This window comes from Hydra vulgaris, chromosome 01 (assembly GCF_038396675.1).
Source record: "Hydra vulgaris chromosome 01, alternate assembly HydraT2T_AEP".
In the NCBI taxonomy this organism is placed as follows: domain Eukaryota; kingdom Metazoa; phylum Cnidaria; class Hydrozoa; order Anthoathecata; family Hydridae; genus Hydra; species Hydra vulgaris.
Window position 1 is genome coordinate 38,165,385 of NC_088920.1, and position 24,347 is coordinate 38,189,731.

At 27.1% G+C, this 24,347-nt stretch overlaps 1 protein-coding gene across 1 annotated transcript in view; it reads left to right on the forward strand.

The window, feature by feature from the left end:
- The first annotated feature begins 10,329 nt into the window (after positions 1-10,329).
- Positions 10,330-24,347, forward strand: part of LOC100204237 (AMMECR1-like protein) — a 47,776-nt gene continuing 33,758 nt past the window's right edge. The window contains exons 1-2 of the mRNA XM_065788103.1: positions 10,330-10,741; positions 14,076-14,186. Of these exons, the coding sequence (XP_065644175.1) occupies positions 10,491-10,741; positions 14,076-14,186 (362 nt within the window). The 5' untranslated portion in view covers positions 10,330-10,490. The remainder of the gene's footprint in view (positions 10,742-14,075; positions 14,187-24,347) is intronic.

Genomic DNA, 24,347 nt, shown 5'->3' on the forward strand with positions numbered 1-24,347 from the left:
AGTATAATATTGACTTTTAATTTTACCATCCCATTCTTCAACATTTTTCCCACCACTCGATTCGAGCGTTTACTGTCACGTTAAAAATGTCTGGCGCGCAATTCCTCAACAACACTACAGAAAAACTGGTTTTAGAAATGTTGATAAACTGACGTTTCCTCTTTTGCTTTTAAAGTTACATTCATCAGAGCAGGCATTCAAAAGATCACATGCAGTCTGTGGTTTTGAAAATACAAGGCTCTATCCATTAAATAAAAATGCAGTTGATAGGGAAACTCAAGCTTTTAGAGCTTCACAATCCACCAGCACCAAAACCAGGACCAGCAACTCCATCAACATCTGCAAAAATAGCACCAGCAGATCCATCAACTTCTTCACAAGCAGTACAAACAACTCCATCAACAGCATCTCAACTACCATTAGTTCTTGTTGAAAATGGGTTTGTGAAAAATGTCAACCCAAAAAAAATACAATAAAACTTTATTGCTCAGTAAAATGTAGAAAACAATGAGTTTTTAACTTTTATCTCTTTATCTCTTATGTATTATAATTTGTAAATTGATTTTTTTTTAAGTTTGCTTGATTATTTTAAAACTCTTTTTTTTAGCAAACCCCCCCCCCCCCCACCAAACCGTCTCCGGGGCTTTCAAAATATCTTACATTTCTAAAAAAAGAAAAAAATAGATAAAAAAGGTGGAGGGGGACATGCTCCACTTGTTGAATATTGTTAGATTTTTTTTATTTAACTGAATATAAATGTGTTTTTAAAATTTATAACACGGTATCAATGGCCATGCCCCTACTTATTGAATATTTTTAGATTTCTTTTATTTAACTGATCGCAAATGTGTTTTTAAGATTTATAATTTAAAATTTATGTTGTAAATAACATAGATGGCAAAATTCCCCGAAATTAGATTATATCGGGATAATTTCGCCACCTCATTTTTTCTGTTCTATTTATTTAAATATAATCGAATACTTTTACGGTCCAAGGTAGTCCGGTAATTTGAGCCTTGAAATACATTGTTCAATATGTATATTACCAATATAAATTTGGTTTATAATCCGCGGATGTCCGCCTGGTCTCTAATAATGATTTTTACAAGTTAAATGATGTATCCGAATTTTAAATAGCAAAAACATTAAATGTATTTTATTCTAAATGGTTATGTAATAATTGGGTCTCAGTGAGACTATTTATTGTTACAAACTTGTTTTAATATTAATACATTTTAAAACACCTATTTATAAAATTTTTTAAATGTAATTCTTAATTTTTACCCTATTAAAACATGGAAAGTATAGATATTTATTCATATGAATTGGTAAATGTTAAAAGGGCGGAAGTCCAACAGCGTAAACTTTCGGGAAATTAAAACAAACCTGCATTTTCCCCGTAGTAAATTTTTGTAAATGATTCAATAAATTTTTTTTTGAAGATGAAAAACATTATCCCCTCTTAAAAAAAAAAATTAAGTCATGTTTAATTTTTTTTCTTCCAATTAATGCAGTTTTTTTAGTTTCCGAAAATTTACAATGTTGAACTTCCGCCTTTTCAACATTCACCAATTCATATAAAGTTAGGGTAATTTACCAGTAGATATCATTTTCCTAGTTATGAAAAAAGCTTTCAATTCCGTGCCCCATAGCAGATTGTATCTAAAACTAAAAAGTTATGGATTTAACGATAAAACACTTAGATAATGCAGAAATTTTGTCTGTAACAGAATGCAACGTGCGTCTGCAACAGCGAATTTTTAAATTGGTCTCCAGTTACAAGTGGAGTGTCACAAGACTCTGTCTTGGGTCCGTTTATGATTACTGTTTATATAAAAGAGTTATCAAATGAGTAATCAACGAAGTGTAAAATGTATGCTGATGATGTTAAATTAATTAACATAATAAGATCATCTTTAGAGAAAAGACTCAAACAGATCTAAACAAATTAATGACATTGTTATGTCAAAATTGTGGCTATTAAAATTCATTGTTAGCAAATGTAAACGCATGTATATACGTAGCAAAAATACTAATTCGTGTATGATTCGGTGTTAAACAGAGTTGAACTACCAGAAACCAAAATTGAAAAAAGCTTTTGGAACTATGATTTCAAACGACTTAAAATGGTCTAGTCATGTTAATTCTGTATTTGTAAAGCTAATAAAATAGAAATAGTAAAACATTCATTTAAAAACTTAGGCATAAACGCGTAAAAATTATTGTACACCTCTACTGTAAGATCGTATATACACTACGCAACTTCAGAGTGATATCCTTACTTAGAACAAGCCAAAAAAAAAAAAAATGGAAACGATACAACGATGAGCAACAGAACAAAATGTCTTCCAGGGAAAAACTATGAAACAAGACTAACCTACTTTAAATTAACGACTCTTGAAAAAAGATGCGACTGTAATTACCTAATCCAATTTCACAAACTCGTAAAAATTGTAGATAATTTAACCTTGGAATACTCACCTGATTTAATAGTTTCAAATACTAGAGGTCATAATATGAGGTTTAATAGACAATTAATAAAAAATCCAAAATGATATTTCGTAAAAAGCCGTGTTATCAATAGTTGGAATAACTTAGATCAAAACACTGTAGATTATAAAACACTTCAAAAGTTTAAATCAAAGTTGGACTTGTGGCTAGCACGGCATATATTTGCGTCAGAAATATTACCAGGTTTTATTTCAGAAGTGTTACTTCTGAAATAAAACCTGGTAATAATTATTTGCATCTTTAAAACCTGGTAATAATTATTTGCATAATTATTTGCTTAATAATTATTTGCATCATTTATTAAGGGAAATAGCAATTAAATGCCACACACATTTTAAATACAATGGTCTACACACATGATATTAAATATTAAATGCACAGACAATAATTAATAGCTTCAGCTGCTATACTATTAGGTCAACAAGCTGGTTTTAATCTAGTTATAGGTAAAATCAGGTCAGAGTGATTTATAAGATACACGGTGTTGGTATTGTAAGTTGAGAATTCAGAAAGTAAACTACTCTTGTTATGCATGTTATATAGTTGCTTAAAAGCAGGGTGATTATATTTAAAAAATGAAAAAACCGGGACATGAATATAAGAATGATGAAAAAATTCCCTAAAGACTGTCTAAATTACTTGGTCAGTGATTTTCAAAACTCAGACCTAAAGGGAAATTAACATGCGTCAAAAAATGAGCGTAAAATATAAATATATATTTTGCTTAATCCGACTTGTTTTAGTAACATTTTTTTTCGAAATAACATATTCATAAAGTTCCAGGCAGTTAAAACCATAATTTGAAACGTTAATAGTTAGGATTCTACAGTGGATAGGTCCAATCGATTTCATTCATCAGTCCACTAAGCATTCATTAGAGAGTTTTTTTTGCAATATTCTACGATGGCATTATGAGGCAGAATAAAAAGCATAAACTGATTTTCAATGTTTCAGAATACTCTTTAATGCTCCGTCGATTTTTCAATCGGTAATTTTTTACAATACTCATTTAATTAAAAACAATTGAATAATTCATTCAACTACTCTATCCTGAAGAAACTTACAAGTAATTTTGGTTTTTACAAGTAAGATCCATGAAAATACGGTTATAATTGAAATTGTTTTCTTCCACATACAAAGATAATCGTATGCAGTCAAGTAACAATTTCACGAACAACATTTGACATAACTTGTGATATTTCATCTTTTAGTCTTTTTAAGACATTTTTTTACATTGATTGTTAGAAAGTGTTCAAAGTGTCTTTAACGGTTGTTAGGTTCTCTTTCAATGACAAATAAACTTCACCGCAACATATTTAGTTTTCTTCAAAACTTTTAATTCCTTTTTCAATTAGGGGAAGGTTGCATAAGTTGAGCATGTTAACGGGATAAGTATATATTAATACAAGTTCGGCGGTGTTATTTATTTTAAATTCTTATTGTAGGGGAAGGTTGCATAAGATAAACAGATTCATAAGATGGTATAACCTCTTTTACGGGTAGACTACTAATTTTAAGTATATTCACACAAGTTCGTAGGTGTTATTAATTTTAATTTCTTGGTTGTATAGGTAATATCCTTTCATTGTTAAAAAAGTTTATCATCCCCGTTATAATTTTATATTATTCAATATTTTGAATTGCGTCAGAACGAAGCAAGATCATCAAAAATTTATTATGTCTTTAATATTTTATGCTTATCGACGGCTTATTCCATGGGAGATAACACATAAGCTGTTGTCGTACTATTCAAATTATGCTAGTGCTTGATAAAGTTGCTTAAGATGATGCGTTTTGAGACGCTCAAGATTAGGCATTTTATTAAGAAAAGCACGTTATTCTCCATGGACCTTTATTTTGGTATTTCATGAGCGAAAGTTTTTTTCCAAAAGAGAGTATCGCGAAATTTTTTGAAAAAGGAAAGATTTCTTATTGTTTTTTTTTTATGGTTGAGATAATTACTTTTTACTTTAGTATAGTCCAAAAAGATACAAAAAAACTAATTTTTTTATTTTGTGGATACTGTTTTGTTATTTTGAGTTCCATTAAAAAAAGCTCATCTTTGGAAACAGATTTCCTAAGATGAGATGATTAGGTGTGTTGAAAATAACTGCAAAAAAATATAAATGGGTTAATATTTGAGCTGCAAAAAATAATGCTCTGTTAACATGCTCAACTTATGCAACCTTCCCCTACATCATTTTAATATTTTTCTAGAAACTGCTACCTTTGTTTTTGTTGAAATTTTTTTTTGCCAGGGCCTAATTTTACGCCATATCTTTATCATTTTTTCAGAACCTCAATGCTAGTTTAAATTGGGCACATGTACATTTCATTACTTCATAAATATAACCAGTTTGTTGCTTGCCATTAATATGCCATTCATGTTTATCTGGAACTAGGTCAGACCACCCAGCAATGTTATATTTATTTTGCTAAACTGTCTTTGTGAGATATAATTAAACATAGCCTTTTGGATACATAAGCTAAAACTTTGATATAAGTCTCAATATCTGTTTTATTCTGCTATGGGGTAGTTATAACACAGCAAAGGTTTAGAGGTACAGGTACAGGGTTCAACGAATAACTTAGATGTTTCAAGTGAATATCTAAATCATTTTATGAACTTTATTTGTTAAACAACAAATGAACTCTATTTGTTGAACTCAACAAATGATTTAGATTTTCAATCTTCTCTTCAATCTATAACTCCAAAACACAAACTTGATTGTATATATATTATATATATATATATATATATATATATATATATATATATATATATATATATATATATATATATACATATATTGTATATATATATATTTTTTTTATTACAATCTGAATAAAACTCGTGTTACATGTTGAAAATATTACCCTCATAAATATTAAAAATGTTCATGTTAAATAAAAGAGGCTTTGCATGAGTAAAACGATCTTTTAAATTTATAAGACGTGCTACATGCTTCTGTTGACAATGGAGAGGTTTTAACTTACTTTTGTGCGTACTCCCCCACGCGACATTGCCATAACTAATATGACAGTGTATCAAAGAGTAATATAACTTAATTAAATGTCTCATTAAAATACTTCTTGATTTATAAAGAATTCCAATAATTTTGGATATTTTATGGCATAAGTTATCGATATGGTACTTCCACGAAAGATTTTCATCTATAATGATACCTAAAAAATTTGTGTACGTGATTCTTTTTATAAATTTGTGTACGTGATTCTTTTTATAGGAATGTTATCAAGAATAAGCACAGGCATTTTGCATGGTAGAATATGCTTTTTTGAAACTGGATGAAAGAGAATATATTTAGTTTTTTCAATGTTTAGCGAAAGTTTATTTGATTTGAACCAGTCTGAAATTATTTTCAGTTCAATATTCATATCATGAAACAAATGATTGATGTTTTTGTTGGATAGAAAAAGATTGGTATCATCCGCAAACATTATTGTCTTTAAGTTAGAGGCTCTATATAGATCATTTATATAAATAAGAAATAATAGTGGTCCAAGTATGGAACCCTGTGGATTTCCACAGGCTATTTCTAAAACATTTGAAGGGGTAGATTCATCAATGTAAACAAATTGTTTACGATTTTTTCAGTAGTTTTTTAATAATGTCAAGACTTCACCGGTGATACCATATTGTTTCAGTTTTTTTATGAGAATGACGTGATTGATGGTATCAAAGGCTTTAGATAAGTCTATAAAAACGCCTAAAGTAAACTGTGATTTTTCAAAGGAATTTGTAATGCATCGAGTGAGTTGAATTACTGCGTGTTCAGTTGTTTTATTCTTTTTAAAACCATACTGATTGTTATAAAGTATATTATTAACAGAGAGATGATTAAATATTTTGTTAAATAAAATTCTTTCAAATATTTTAGAAAAAACAGAAAGAACTGAGATTGGACGATAATTATTTACATTTTTTAGTTCACCTCCTTTGAATATAGGAGTAACTTTAGCTACTTTCAGTTGTTCAGGAAAAATTCCCTGATTTATTGAACATTTAAAAACGTTAAATAAAATATCTTTTATGTTGTTATATGAACTAATGACTATGTTTCCACTGATGTCGTCTGGACCTACTGCTTTATTAGATTTTAGCATTTTAAAGGCACTTTCAAATTCTGAAAATGATACTTCAAAAGCATTTAAATTTGTTTTAAGTGGAAAAACACAATTAATTACAGGATTTAGCATGTCTGGAATGTTTTTAGATAAATTTGGGCCAACAGATACAAAAAATTTATTTAACTCACTAGCTATTTCTTTTGGGTCATCAACATTATTACCATTAATTTTTAAACTTTTAGGCAAAGAACACGATTTTAATTTGCGATTACCTGTAATTTCTGCTAAAATTTGCCACGTGCGTTTTGAATTAAACTTATGCTTTTCTAACATATTTAAATAATAATTTTTTTTTGCAGCTTTTTTTTGACTTTCGAATTGTTTAGCGTATTTTTTGTATAAAATTTTGCTTTCATCTGTTTTTGTTTTTAAGTATTTTACATACAGTTTTTGTTTTATTTTAGAAGACTTCCTTATGTCCTTATTTATCCACGGTGACTTTAAACTTTTATTAGATTTACATATTTCTTTTTTTGGAAAATTTGCGTCTTAGATATCAAAAAAGGTTTCGTAGTTTGCGTCACTTTTAAAGTCGATATTTGTCCATCTAATTAAGGATAACTGTTCATTAGATGATTTCAAACTTGTTTCATTAAAAAAACGTTTGGTAAAAATTTGTTTTTGTTGTGGTAGTAATTTAAGGACAATATTTATTGAGAAGAAAATCGGGAAATGGTCAGAAATGTCATTTTTTATAATACCAATTTTAAGAAATTTATTGAAAATATCAGTAGTTATAATGTTATCAATTATAGAAGCTGACGTAGCTGTCACTCTTGTTGGTCTGCTAATTAATGGAACCGCACCATGAAATAAATTGTCATAAAATTTTTTTATGATGTTATTAGTGTGATATTCAAAACAGTTTAAATTTACGTCACCTATTAAATAGTGAAACTTTTTTTCCTTTAAACCTTTTTTTAAAATGTCGTTACACAAAAATGATGCGAAGCTTTCGGTTTTACCAGATGGCGGGCGATAACAGCAACTTAAAAGTATATTTTTAGAATTACCGGTTTTAATTTCTATTGTTAAAACCTCAATATTGTCGTCAGAGATACTCATATCAGGCCTAATAATGAAACACATGTTTTCTTTTATATAAAAAAGTACACCACCGCCGCGTTTATTTGCATTTCGCGCTAGCGGGATCATGTTAAAACCTGTAAGACAGAGCTTAGAGTTGAGTTTAACATCATCAGAATCGCACCACGTTTCAGTTAAAGAAATTAAGTTAAAAATATTTAAATTTTCTTCTATAAAAATAAATAAATTTTCAAAGTTTTTTCAAACTCCTAATATTAATATGAACAACATTAAAATGATCCCGCTCTAGAAATTCTTTTATTTCTTTGTTGTAAAAATACAAGCATTTAGTTTGCAGTGCAACTGATTCATGAAAATTATTTAAATCTGGATCTGACTCATTATCAATGACTAATTCATTCGTTTGAAATAAATTAGATGACATTGAGTCAAATTTTTTGTGGTAATTTGAATCCATTTATATTTTTACAGCAATTGAATAAAAAAATTTCATTTTAAAATTTAAAAATCACGAGTAATAAGTTTATTATAGATTACTTTGGCAAATTTACCTTTTGCTTTTAACTCGTTTGCTTCTTTAAATAATCTTTTTCTTACTTCAATCGTTCGTTCACTGTAATCTCCGTTTACATATAACTTTTCGTTCCATAGCTTTCGTTTAATAAAATTGTTCAACACTGCCGATTTATCTTTAAAATTTAAAAACTTTGCTAAGATTGTTCTGTTAATCTTTTTTCCATCAGAAACTTTTCTTCCCGTTCGATGTGCTCTTTCGATTTCAACATTTTTTTCAAATCCAAGTTTTGATTTTAAAAAGTCCTGAATTTTTTTTTCACTTACTTCCCATGTCTCATTTTCATCTTCTACAATTCCTGAAAATCTTAGATTACTCCGCCTACTTCGATCTTCTAATTCCGCAATTTTGTTTTTAATCTCATTATTGTTTTCATTTTCAAAACTTGTGGTTGAGTTAATATTTGCGACTGTGCTTGTTTTTGCATTTTTTTGCTCGGTGAGTTTGATGTTTACTGCTTCATATTTCTCACTTACAAATTCAACAGATTTCTTTAACTCGTATACTTCTTTTTTTAAATATGTATTTTCTTCCTGCAAATTCACTAATTTGCTTTCTAATTTTTCAAACTTTTCGTTAAAAATTTTTAATAATGTGTTTTCATGTATCTCTAATAAATCTTTAACTTGCACTACAGTATATTTCGCCATTTTTAATTTTTTCCGCAATTACAAAACACGTCTTTATCACGTTCACTTTCGGAATGAAACAATATATATTATATAATAAACATATATATATATATATATATTAGGGTTACAATTTTTTTCAATCCCATGCTCCTGTACTGAAGTTTGATGAACTTTTCCCTAAAATGCACGAAATGAACTATTATTTGCATATCTTTTGAAAAAAGCTCACCCCGCCATTGAAAAATCGATTTTAAACGTCTTCAATATGTATTATATTTTAATAGGCGTTTTAATACGTGTTTTAGACGTTATAAACACGTCTTGTGCCCACCAAAAATACATAGTAGTACTTATGTCAAAATCGATTTTTCAATGACGGGATGATCTTTTTTCATGAGATATGCAAATAATAGTTCATTTTGTGCTTTTTAGGTAAAATTTCATCAAACTACAGTACAGTAGCATAGGATTGAAAAAAAGTCATAACTGATTTCTAAATTGATTTCTAAAACAACATGTCAGATCAAACGAATTTCCGTTAAAACAGCTATTACAACTAAATTTATCAAAATTAGTTACATTACAACTATATTTATTAAAATTAACTGCCTTCTTTAGTGTTCTATTATATTTGTTTTATATGTGTTTGCAATTATATTTATTAAAACACTTGGTTTTCTACGATTAACACGTTTCCGCAGCAATTTAAAATACTTGGTTTTTTAAAGAATAAATTGAAATAAAAATGAATTTAGTTTAAATTTCAAATATGTAAATGCTAAATAAATAAAAACTTAAAAAGTATTATAACATAAAAAATAAATAAAAATTTATAAAATATTAAATGCGTTTAAAATTTTTTTTTTAAAACATTAAAAAACGTTCCAAGTCCAACCTTTGATAAGAGAAATGAAAGACGCTGTTGTCCAAAACTTACGAAATGCAAAATTTCAAAACAAACGAAACAAAAAAAGATCAAAAGTTTTCCCTCGCAGAGTCTTAATTTAAATAAATAATCAAAATAGTAAATTAAGTTAAATGAAAATCGCCGCGTAAAGGAATTTAGTATCTCCTACTTCTGTTTTTAAAATATTTTTTGCGTTGAGTAATTTATGGACGATCCCATAGTTAATTACAATAGTTAGAATAGTTAAATATTTTTTTCTTTTCACTTTTATTAAAACTCCACCGCAGATTTTATGAAGCAATAATGGTTTTATGCAGGTATTTTGCAGAATTACTTAAGTTTTATATAAGTATATAGATTTTAAAACCGAAAATTTTTTAAAGATTAAAAAAAATAGTCCTTGACTTTCTGATCTGTTCTTTTCTTTTGCTATGTTGCTTTTATAAATTTGTTCTCGGACACGGTGTTTTAGACTTAATCATAAAAACAAAATAAACAAATTTTAAACCGTCTATAAAAAAATATAATTCGTTACTGAGCGTAGTAGTTAATACTTTGAAAGGGCGAGTGACCAGAATTGTTATTCCTGGACCTCAAGGTCTAGGAATTTGATATTAATTTTTTAGAAAAGTTAGAAAATTGTTATATCATCAACTTAAGTTTTGTTAAAATGGTTGGGAAAAGACAAAGGGAAGAAAAGTTTTGTAATCAAGTTCAATTAAACAAAACAGCCATACGAGGAAAGCGACAATCAAATGGTTGGGTTCAAGAACACGAAAATCAATACAATTTGAATGGAATTCATTTGAGATTAATTGTCTCTAAAGATATGGTTTATTATTGCTTTGATGTTTTACTGAGTCATTTAAAACAATTAGAACTTCCAAAAAATAAGTCTCCAAAGTTTACAAATGATCCATAGTAAGATTTAATAAGCTTTAAATATTTTGATTAAATAATAGTTAGTTAATTTCATATAGCACACATTTAAATTTTTAAAGTTACCTCTGTTTAATTGAAAATATTGATTTGACAAGTGTGTGCAACTTACAACTTATAAGGTGCACACACTTGCAATGTATTTATAGGTTAAACATTCTTAGTTCACATATTCATTATATGTAGGCGTTTTAAAATTTTTATAAAAGTACTTTAAAAATCAAATGTTTGCCATCTATTTTTATAAAAAGTCCTTTACATTTAGAAACATCTTTTTTTAAATTATGCAATCTGCTTTTTATTATTGTCATTGTATTAAAATGTATTATAGTTTAATATAATTAATTAGTAATATAGTATTTATTAAAAAACTTTTTTTTTAAATTCTACTTAAAAAATTATAATAATGATAATATTAAGTATTGCTGTTGAGATTTAACACCATGTTAAATCTATGATATCCTTTTCAGAAAATAATTCAACTAGACTTGCTATTGGTTAGTTAGGGATTGTTCATAACCTCCCATTGGTAGTCATCATACTTTAATGCACTCAGCAACATTTTGACACTGGTATAGTCCTCTTTGAGATGCACAGAGTGGGCCATTGGGAGAGATGAGTAGTTGTTTCCATTGTGAAGCAGCACGGTTTTGAGGCTCTGGAATGAACTGTCTTGAATAGTTGCTTAAGTAATCCATCAGCTCTTGCCAAATTTGCAAAATAGGAAACTTCATTGCTTGCTTCTCTCCTCTGTATCAACCTATAACATAGCACATAGTAATGCATAAGAATTATAATAATTTGAGGACAAGAAATTTCAAAATATGAGATGATTACAAGATGGAGCATATTTGATTAAAATACACGACTTATGACAAAATTTTGTAAATCACAACTCCTTGAAATGAACTAGATCTAAAGCATTAAAAGTTTATGAAAATAAATTAGAACAAATCTAAGTGAGAAGCAACTGTTTAGTTTACCTTTAAGTGTTTTCTTGCAATATTTGCATGTGAAATGCGGTGCCCAAGATTTGTCTTGGTCCCTGACTCGCAGCCAATATATGCCTTGTAGGCTTCTCACATTATATGACTTGCTTCCGCTGAATACTTTTTCACTCTTGTCTTTATGAATTGTCCGCACACATACTAGAATGAATCAGCTTGATGCAAACAACCTCTTAATGCCATATCAAATAAATAACTTCTCTTTAGATATGAATTATTATCCTTTCAGTCTGCAATAACACAAATTGGAATCTTGGTTTGAGACACCTGCGCTTTTATACTTGTACAGCTACTTTTGGAACATTCTAGAAAGTTCTGAGATTTTCTCAAAATTTCTGGAAATTTCTTGAACATTCTAGAATGTTTAGGAGAGTTGTAGAAACATCTGGACAACTCTAACAGTTCAGAAATATTATAGGAGGAAGCTTGCAATTGAAAGTAAATCGAAAATTTTTATCAAAAACAGAAGCAAAGTTTTTCTGTAATAACAGCGGTTTCTTTTCTGTTCTAGACCTAACAGGTTAGAAAATCGCACTTTCAACCCAGGGACAGAAAAAAAATCATACTTTCATTGTCAATCATGTAATAATTTAAGTTTTGGTTGCTAAAGTGCTAAAGCTTAAGTTTGCTAAAGTGTATTACCTTATATTAATCAATATTGATACTTATTTTCCATTACTTGCCCATTCTACTAGCTTATTAATCTTATTTGTATGGTTTCGATTGGTTTAGGAATTAACAGGTGCAATATGTTAGTTATCATCAACATAAAATGTTGTGGTGCTAGTTGCTTGTTCTACTAAATCAGGCCTTGTTTTAAAGCCTTAAGCGTAGAGCGATTTACGTACGCCTTAAGCGATTTTTACGTTAGCAGTAAGGGATTTTGGTTAAGCAACTTTTTCTCATTTTTTAACTTTTAAATTACACTATAAGCATAAAGATAAATGAAGTAATTAATTTTTAAAAAAGTCACATTAACTTTTGAAAGACGGTTATGTAAAAATATTTGTTACAAAAGTTTGTATGACAATTATGTTTGATATAATCTGAATAATAAATTTAAATAATAAATTTTTTCATTAGTAAATATTTACTATAAAAAAACTCAAATAAAATTAAAAGTTTAATTTTATTTTGTTTTTATTTTATTGTAATGATTGATTTTTTAAGCTTGAAGCAAAGATCATAAAAACATAATTTAATTCTGATAAAAATATATGATTTAATTTAAAACTAATTTAATAGAAATATATATTTTTATTCTGATAAAAAAAATATAGTTTAATTTAGATTTAAAATATACAAAATTTAATTTTGATTTAAAAAATATATTTAAGTTAATTAAAATTAAAAATTATGCTTGGGTTTAACTTAAATGTCAAATCTGTTTAAAAATATTACTAAATATTGTTCAATTTTAAAATTTTATTTGTTCTTTAAAAAAAATCAGCTTATTTTTATTGCAATTGTTTTTTCGGTTTTCTTTTCTAAACATTTTTTTTTTACTCAAAATTAAATTTTAAATAAATGGCTGCATCAAAAGTTTGCACAAAACATAAGTTAATCTTTTTTTTTATAATGCAAGTTAAATTGCAGCGATTATTTTTATAATAAACAATATATTCAGCGATGTAATTTTAATAATAAAATAATAAACTAATAAAATTTAAATAAATAAAGTAAACAAATTAACATAATTTTCTATTTGTTACTTGTTAATTTTTTTAAATAAAAAATCATTTATAGTTGCAAAGTCTCAATAACAAATTTAACATATTTTAATAAATTAAAAAAAAATTTAACATATTTTAATAAATTCAAGCTTAAAGTTAAGGAAAGTTTGTTTTCACATAATTGTTACCATTTTATGTTACCAGTTTGTTTTCACATAATTGTTACCATTTTATAAGTCATTAACCTTTTGTTAAATATTTTAATATCTTCTTTATTGTATTTTTTGCTATTGCCTATTTATTCGTAGTTAATTAAGAAATTGTAATTTATATTTTATTACAGTAGAATATTTGTTTATAAAATTAAATAAGTTTTTTAAACCCAACTGAAGATGACTATAAAATAGTCGAAACATGTATTGTTGTTAAAATATGGTTTTTTTTTAATAAGTGGAAAAAGTTTATCTTATTTCTCAATTGTTTTACCTATCTTGTGTAAAAAAGAAATATATATATATATATATATATATATATATATATATATATATATATATATATATATATATATATATATATATATATAATAAAAACAATATCAAAGTTTAGATAATCAAGTAATTAATTCCTTTTTTTTAGTCCATTATTTGTAACTTGGAAGGTAGGTATTGAAAAAAGGCTTAGAGGATGCATTGGTACATTTTCAGCATTAAAGCTACATGATGGATTAAAAGAATATAGTTTATCAAGGTTAGTGATTGCATCACAATTTAATATATTAATACAAAATGGTTTTTATTGAATTAAATATAGGGTAATTCATTTAAATTGCGTTTAAATACTTGATTATAAATAATTTTGACAATTTAAATTTCTGGCTCTTTTTCCATGAAGAGCAAATGAGTTTTTTGCTCACCAAATATCTATTTATGAAGTATCAAGGCTTAATCTTTATGTATTGTGAATTTTTAAGTATGGTGGACACAAAGGCTATAAATATGTGACTGCAATAACAAACAATTTATAATTTAAAATAAATATTAAAAAGAACTCTTTAAATGCAAAGATTTTAATGTTATTAAAAATAAAAAATTGAAGTTTGTAATACTTAATAAAGAATTACATCAAAGTAATCTAGAAAAAAATTCTTAACAAACAAAATTAATGTATGTGAAGTTCTATATGTAAAGGTAATAATAATAGGTTTAGACAATTTAAAAAAAAATTCATATATAATTATGCGAATTATAAGAAAAAAGTTATTAAAAGTTTGAATGTAGTTTAAAGTACAATATTGTAACAATATTTAAATAACTTTAGTAAATATTATAACAGTCAATAATCTTTCATTTTAATTCTGCTTCCTGCTCTAGAGGAGTATGTAAAAGTTAATGCTAAACTAAACTTTTGTTTCATTAAAACTAACAACAAGTTGCTCTTAATGTTGAGTATACTCTTCTACACGCTTAAATCTATTTCATGTAGGTTTAAATTTAGAAAGGTCTCCACACTGTTAATTAAAATAAAAATATATTTAGAGGTTGCCCGATGGCCTTTTAAAGTGGAAAAGCAAGTTATTCAAATATTCTGACATGTAATCAAACTGCAGTATAGTTGATTGAATATTTTTCTAATGGTTGACTAAGAACAATGGTTGACTAACAATCACTAAGAACTACTACCACAAAGCCATGAAACAAACAGTTTCAGCCAGTGCAAAAGCAACGTCTAATGATTTATGTCACATCTGGAACAAGGCCAGAATTCTGATGACTTATCAGCCCCATACTATATCAAAAATGAAAACATGTGTTGATGGATATAATTTAAATAAAAAGAATAAAGGAAGAGCCAGTGAGTCACAGGTTGCTAGAGAGAAAGATTTTAGAACTAAATTAGATTTACTGTTTGAGATTTCACACGAGAATGCAAACAAGCTAATTAAAATTGATGAAGATAAGATATTTGTAGAAGACCAACAGAATGCGTGTATGAGGATGGCTGTTGAAGATGTAAAATTATTTCAACAAGAAGCGTAAGCAGTATAGCGTTGACCAGTGGAACTAAAAAGAAAGTCTTTACGCCTAGCTGTAACCACTTTTAACTTGATTGTGAAACATAAAGCAAAGAAACAAAAGTCAATGACATACCTGCTGACAATAATGATTACGAAATGGGAATTCTAGTTTATCACAATAACTGTTAACCAATTCAAGTGATGATTACAAATCCCTTAAAATAAAAACCCACATGTTTCATCCATAGTTGATTGAATTAATTTATCTGACAAAAAAGTTCACTATTTTGGCAGCTACGATTGCTAGAGCAACTGGAGAGGACCTCTAAAGTATGCCATTGTCAAGATCAACAGTCCACTGCAAGCACACCATGTACTGTTGATCAACTGAAAATCACATTTGATAGAAGTTTATGTCATAAAACCACCTATGGTTGTCACTGAGATGTTAAGATGATAAGAGATGGCACCAACTTTAAAGATCCAAAGTCCAATGTTGATAGAATTGCTATTGACTTGACTGGTCATAATTTGGAGAAAATACTGGGTATCGTAAAGATAACTTTTGGCATTGGACTGGCACTAAAGTGTGTTTTGGCATTGGACTGGAACAACGCCCCATACAATCAGTAACCTTCCAGTTACTTACCATATGAGGTGTTGCAAATGATATCACCGGTATGTGTTTTGATACAACACCAGGTAAAAGACAAGTTCCAAAAATGGTACATGCATCCTGCTAAAGAAGTTGATAGAAAAATATCTCTACTTCTCTTTCACTACATGTACAAACTAATTATTGGGGAAATCTACTCAGTTCTGCTTGAAACCAACAGTTAGCCTAACAGCTCTATTTGAATGCTTTCAGAAGTGTTGGCCAGGTATAAATCAAGCTAATTTTGCCCCATTGTGATGATGTCTGTCTTCCTGAACCACCACTTCAGCAACTTAGATCAGAGGTTGGCTTTTTTCTGCAGTCTTTTTTATCAGATGTCTCTAAGTACTTGCAAAGAAGAAGACTACAAAGAGATGATTAAGTTGTGTTTTTTAGTTATGGGTTCTCCACTATCAGACAATGCCACGAAGCAGTATCGCTTTTGCCTGGTGGGAGCTTATGGCATGGTTAGGTGGATGGCTAAAGTCATCTATCGTATAAAGGTTTACCTCTTAAGAAGTAAATTCAAGCAGACTATGAAAGAAGAGAAGAACTTGTTCAAATTTTGTACTCTGCTGCTCATATTTATTTACCAGCATGGATTGCCTGTCCAATGGTAAGTATGCTTTTCACAAGAATTAAACAAATTCTGAGATCAACAAGTTCGATTCAAATGCTGCAATGATGAATTTTTAAAATCACACTTCAGGCCTTGTTTTAAATAAAAAATGCTTAATGCATTAGGTTAACAGGTGTTTGACGTCATAAAATTCTCTTTATTTTTTTTAATTTTTTAAAGACATTAACTTTTTTAAATTACTGCAGTAATATTAATTACCACAAAACGAGTTAAATGTTATTTAACAGCTTTTTTATTATTACTATAAGGGAATGTTTATTTTCTTTTCTTTTTTTTTAATATTAAATAATAAATTAAATTTTTATTTTTAAATGTTTGATATTAACAAATTTCTTTTTTTTCTCAACATTTGCATAAATGAATTGAAATATGTTAAATTTTTTAGTTTTTAAAATGATTACTTTTTAAGTTTTCATTAAAACTTTGCAACTACAAATGATTTTTAATTTAAAAAAGTAACAAATAAAAAAATCAGGTTAATTTGTTTACTTTATTTAAAGTTTATTAGTTTATTATTTTATTATCAAATTGCATCGCTGAATATATCGTTTATTAAAAAATAATCACTGCCATATAACTTGCTTTATAAAAAAAAAAAGATTAACTTATGTTTTGTGCAAACCTTTGATGCAGCCGTTTATTTAAAATTTAATTTTTAATAAAAAAAAAAAATTTTAAGGAAGGAAAAAAGAAAAAATAATTGCGATAAAAATAAGCTGATTTTTTTTTAAGAACAAATAAAATTTAAAAATTGAACAATATTTAGTAATATTTTTAAATAAATTTGACATTTAAGTTAAACCCAAGCATTATTTTTAATTTACTTTAATAAACTTAAATATGTTTTTTAAATCTTATTTAAATATATTTTTTTTATCAGAATAAAATTATATATTTTTATTAAATTGGTTTTAAATTAAATCATTTTTTTATAAGAACTAAATTATATTTTTATAAACTTTGCTTCAAGCATAAAAAATCAATCATTACAAAATAAAAATACACTTTTAATTTTAAGTTTTTTTTATTATTTAAATAGCACTTATATCAAACATAATTGTCATTCAAGCTTTTGTAACAAATATTTTTACATAAACGTCATTCAAAAGTTAATGTGACTTTTTTAAAAATTAAATACTTCTTTTATCTTTACGCTTATAGTGTATTATAAAAGTTAAAAAATGATAAAAAGTTGCTTAACTGAAATTGCTTACTGCTTACGTAAAAATCGCTTAAGGTGTACGTAAATCGCTCTACGCCTAATGCTTCAAAACAAGGCCTGGCACTTGGTACCTTGGGTAAAAAAATGATTTCACTAATTATTTTCTTGCAGGGTTTGTGACACAGAAAAAAAGTTGATTGTTGAAATTATGATTTAAAGTGGAGTTGATTGGAGTGTCAAGGATATAAAGCGTTTAGCAGCAGAATTCAATAAATTAGAAAAGAAGCAATTTCACGAGTTTGTAACATCATTATCAACTGCTACTTTGCAGTCACTTTAGATCAATGTAACCATTTTGTCAGGAACTGATCCAAAGATCTGGGAAGAAATTGTTGATTTTTGTGAACCTAAAGCAATTGCTAAATATGTGAAAGTTATCAATGACACTGCTGAACATTCTGTTGCTCTTATGAGCATGTTTAATCAATCCATCAAACTGAATCAGAAATACAGAAACTAATACAAGTTGTTGAGGAGCAGAAAATGCATTCCAGATGACTGAGCATCTTCATGACATGCTGCGGTTGCTACAGACTAAACTTTTGAACTTGCAAATTGTGTAGCATTTGAATGTTATTCACATTATTTCAAGGTTTTTTGAGAATGTTTAACTGTTTTTCCATAAAAAATTTTTAACAATTTTTCTTGATAAAATTTTTTTTTCACTTAACACTGTGTTTCATCAATAAAGACTCATCAGAAATGAATGATCAAATTAACAAAATTTCAATTTATATCAAAAAATAAATTACAGGAAGTCCCAAATGTCTTAACTACTGTAAATTTTCTCACATTTGTGGAATTTGCTGACACTGTTATAAAAAGATTTCTTTAGAAATGATTACTTATGCTTTTTTTTTTAAAAAGTTTTATTAATTTGATTCATTTCTGATGAGTCTTTATTGATGAAACACAGTGTTAAATAAAAAAAAGATTTTATCAAGTGATTTTCTACTAATTTATAATTGCTCTGTTCTTTTAGGAACATTGAGCACTCTATTTTGTAGAATACTTTTTAAAGTTGTTTAAATATATATCTCCATATATATATATATATATATATATATATATATATATATATATATATATATATATATATATATATATATATATATATATATATATATATATATATATATATATATATATATATATATATATATATATATATATATATACACACCCTATATATAAATTATATATATATATATATACACACCCTATATATAAATTATATATATAAAAAATATACACACATATATATATGTATATATATATATATATATATATATATATATATATATATACATATATATATATATATATATATATATATATATATATATATATATATATATATATATATATATATGTATATATATATATATATATATATATATAAGGATGTATATATATATATATACGCTGTATATATATAAATTTTATATATATATAAAATATTTATATATTAGGGGTAGTCAATTTGAGGAAATTTTCTAATCTAAAATACACTCTAGATTTGGGGCAAATGTTAAAAAAACAACTCCCAAAAAATTTGAGTTCAACTTGAGGTCCACTCTATCCTTACACCCTAAGCACTTTTTTAGAAAAAAAATTCTCAAAAACCATCAAAAACAGCTGATTTTGCAGGTCCAGGGAGAAAGTTAAATGATAAAAATTTGAAATTTTTTTCTGGGATGTTTATTTTTATCTATATATTTTAGCAAAAATATATGGTATTATAGTTTTTTTCAAAAAAAAATTTTTTTTTTTTGTATTTAGATTTGAAAAAATTACAATATTTGATAATAGTTTCATGTTATTGGATTAAGTTTCAAAAGCAAAGTAATTCAGTTGTGTTTATGTTCATTTTCACCACTTTTCTTCCTTTTATCAAGTGAAGATAAGCTTTCTGCAAATTTACTTTTAGAAAGTTTGTTTGAACGCCTTCCAGGTTTTTTGAAAGCACAACGAACTTTTTCAACAATTAGCAATGTGTTCTGTTTATCTTCCTCATTATTGTATCGGTAAATAAATTGCTTCATCATTCCAACAGTTCTTTCTGAATGATCATTTACTACAATTAAAGATTTGGCATAATTCTGAAAGCTTTTAAAAGCAGATTGAGTAAACCAAAACTCAGGGGGAAGCGAAAACCAATCTTTTATCCTTTGTTCCTCTAATCCAATTCTATCAAACATAAGATATGAAAATTCATCAACCAACAGAGCAAGTAAAGTAGGATATTCACTAATTTTGTTTCCCTTTTTTGTTTTATCTTTTATATACATTTTTGATTTGCTTTTAGTATTGTACCATGCTGAAATCAGCATTTTAAAAGTTAGAATTGCTTTTGCAAGATTTGCTTTCTCCTCAAATGACATTATCATCCAACAGAACAAGAGCAATCATTGTTGAATCTAAATACCAACTATATTTGTAAAGAGAGTTAAAAATTGCATCAATAGCATCTGTTTGGCACAAAGTTTTTGGTACTGTTGCATTTGGTGTATTGCTTTTATATCAAGAAAGGGAGCTCTAATAACGTCATTAGCCTGTAAATACCATTTGGCATAAAAGCTAACTGTAAATTCACTTAATAGCTTGATTTCTGTCTTGAGTTTATTGTTCTGGTTTACAAACTCAAGATGGTTGGAAAGAAGCTGTAGCTTTAGGTAGTAAAGTGCTTTGGATAAGAACCTAGCATGATGGTCATGCTAGGTTCTTATCCAGGTTTTCTTAGTGTTAACTGCTCCAGGTTTTCTTAGTATTACTGAAGATGAAGATAGGTAAATTACAACGAGTTCTGCAAGCTCCTTTCTATTATCTCTGAAAAAATCTTTATTTTCTTTTCTATTTTTAATGTATTCTTGGCAAAAGTTCAAAGACTCTTGCGCAGCTTTCTTAAGAATGGTTCCCCTTACTACTTTCAAAACAAACTTTATCAGTTCTGTTTGATTGTAATTAAAATCAGGATTTTCAAAATTTGTTTTTCGTTTTTTAAAAATGGGATTATCTGGTCCTGTGGAATGTTCATCTGAAACTGAATTACAAAAATGAACCATTCTTAATTCACATACATGATGTCTGCATGCAATAAGTAAAAGATATTTGTCAATATTGTTGGATATTCTAATTAAAGAACCTTTCTTTAATCCAGTTTTACTTTCAGTAGTATCAAAACATATTCCTCCTACTTTGGATTCAAGGTTAAGAAGGTCCTTTACACCTTAAACTCCTTAAGAAATCCTTAAGAAACTCCTAAGAACTCCTTAAGAAGGTCCATTACACCATTGCACTGATCTTCACCAGAAGATGATGATAAAGGATGTACTCCAAGCAAGTGTGTCTCATCTTCAATATTTATGAGTACAGCCAGTCTATCAGTTTTAATTCTTTTTCCTTTGTTTAGTTCAATTAATGTTTTGCCATCAAAATGTACTATGCATGGGTATGGGGATTCATTCATTGCTTGTTGAACATCTTCTTTTGATATCATGCATATATTATGATTTGCATGTTTCATTTTTCTAGCTGCTGTAGACTGGCTACATTTGAAATCTGTCAGATCAGCTCCTGATTGAGTTAGAATTGGACCTGTAACTTTATGTAAAACACTTGGAGAAATATCACTGATTGTAGCCATAAGAGCTGCATTACCAGCAAAAACATCTTTGGAAATTTCAACAGTGACTTTTTGTTGTGATGGTTTTCTTTTACACCACTCTCCAGAATCAAAATCAGTATCACTCAAGGAGTCCTCACTAGTATCTTTATCAATCTCAATATTAGTTGTACCCTCTAATTTTTTATATCGTTGTTTCACTTGCTGCTTTCTCTTTCTGCTACTCTCCGTTGCCAAAAAATGTAACAAAAAATTTACTACTTGTTAATTTAATTTAATTATACGAGAGATTGAAATAGTGAGTGAGCATGGTTTTTTTTGTTTAGCTATTTTTATTTTAAACAGTCTTTAGTGGCATGTAAATTGTAAGTAAGTTGGTTAGAATGCCTAGCAATCTTTTTTTTTTTTTCGGAAGAAATACATACTATTTTTGCTTCTTATCTTCTGATCCAAGCATAAGTCTTCTTTCCCCTTCTTGGTCCTCCAGAAACTCCAAATCCTCAAGCTTGTCTGAATCAGATCTTTTTTTGTCATTTTTTATTGTATTCCTAAGATCAGGAATGCCAGCCCAGAATATTTTGTTCAGGTAAACTTTAAAACCTTGTTGCTTTGCCGAATATGCAGCGGATCCCCTTTTTTCATGCTTTTTAAGTTTTGAATATTCATTGTCCAGATTTGAAAGATTTTTTACTAGACTTTGATCGTTTAGTATAAAAAATCCAGCTTTAATCCATGGCTCTTTCACCATGGCCAAAATACAATCACATTTTATTTTCATTGCATATCTTTCAAAGTTTTCCTGAGGAGGACAAGCAAGAATAGTGGCTTTTTTTGATGTTCTTGGGAAAAATGATTGGTTGTAAGCTAAGTGCTGCAGTATTTCCATCCCTGTTTGGAAGCTGACAGCCTTATTTACAAAAAATAAGAAATAAAAAGTTTAGCTAAATTTTTTAGCTTAAGGGATTCATTCTAAAACTAATTATTACATATTTAGATTAATCTATTTATAGAAATTACTAAATTTTATTGTAGATGTACATTATTAGCTAAAAAAGCAAAAAGTATTTTGGATATAGAGTTATAATTCTTTGTCAGTAACATAAATATGGTAAGTATGTTATCAAATATTGTAATTTTTTCAAATCTAAAATACAAAAAAAAAAATTTTTTTTTATTATTACGATACCATGTATTTTTGCTAAAATATATAGGTAAAAATAAACATCCCAGAAAGAAAAAAAATTTCAAATTTTTTTCATTTAACTTTCCCCTGGACCTGCAAAATTAGCTGTTTTTGAGTTTTTTTTTTAAAAAAAAGTGCTTAGGGGGTAAGGATAAAGTGGACCTGTTGAACTCAAATTTTTTGGTAGTTGTTTTTTTAACACTTGCCCCAAATCTAGACTGTATGGTATTTTAGATTAGAAAATTTCCTCAAATTGACTACCCCTAATATATATATATTTTTTATATATATATAAAATTTATATATATACAGCGTATATATATATATACAGACATCTATATATATATATATATATATATATATATATATATATATATATATATATATCTATATATATATATATATCTTATACTGCTGATTTAGGTCAGCAGTGTGACGTCATACTGAAATAGCCTGCTGCCAGGGGCTTCAGTACATACATCGACTGACAAATAGCCTGACCCGCAGTGGAGTGCTGCTACATTGACTGAGGGTTTGGAATGGGACAGCAATCTTTTCATTCATTATTCTTCTTTTCTTCTTCTTTATCTAAAAAAAAACCATATCAATTTAGATGAGCAAAAAAAGTGAGCAAATGCTCACATAAATATGCTACAGATATATATATATATATATATATATATATATATATATATATATATATATATATATATATATATATATATATATATATATATATATATATATATATTAGGGTGGTGCTAAAAACAACTTATTTTTAAAATGTCAGCTGACAACCCCTAAATGTGTTTTATATAATAAAATAATACTGGATTTAAAAAATTTTTAAATAAAAAATATTTTTACGGGTGCCACAAGGCCCTTATACATCAAACAGGTTCCTAATATTATAAAAAAAAAAGTTTTTCAAAAGTATATCATGTTGGGGCTCAAATGAAGCAAAATTATGTAAAAATTTCAAAAATAATCATTGTTTTATAAAAAGCAGAGATAAAAAAATTATAATTAAAAAAATCTTGTTAAATTCCCTTTTTTTGTTATAAATTAAAAAATGTCATTTTCTATTTACTAAAATCTAAAATAATAATATATTTATAAAATGATTCATATTTTTGAAATTTTTATATATTTTTGCATCATTTGTAACCCAACATGACATACTTTTGAAAAACTTTTTTTTTATAATATTAGGAACCTGTTTGATGAATAAGGGCCTTGTGGCACCCGTAAAAATATTTTTTATTCAAAAATTTTTTAAATCCAGTATTATTTTATTATATAAAACACATTTAGGGGTTGTCAGCTGACATTTTTAAAATAAGTTGTTTTTACCACCACCCTAATATATATATATATATATATATATATATATATATATATATATATATATATATATATATATATATATATATATATATATTAGAGTGTCCCAAAAATATATCATATATTTAATTTTAATATATGGAATATCGCTTTTGACATCGTTTTGACATATACAAACAAAAAAATTTGTATATCAAAAATTTCATTTGTCTCAAATGGAAAGTT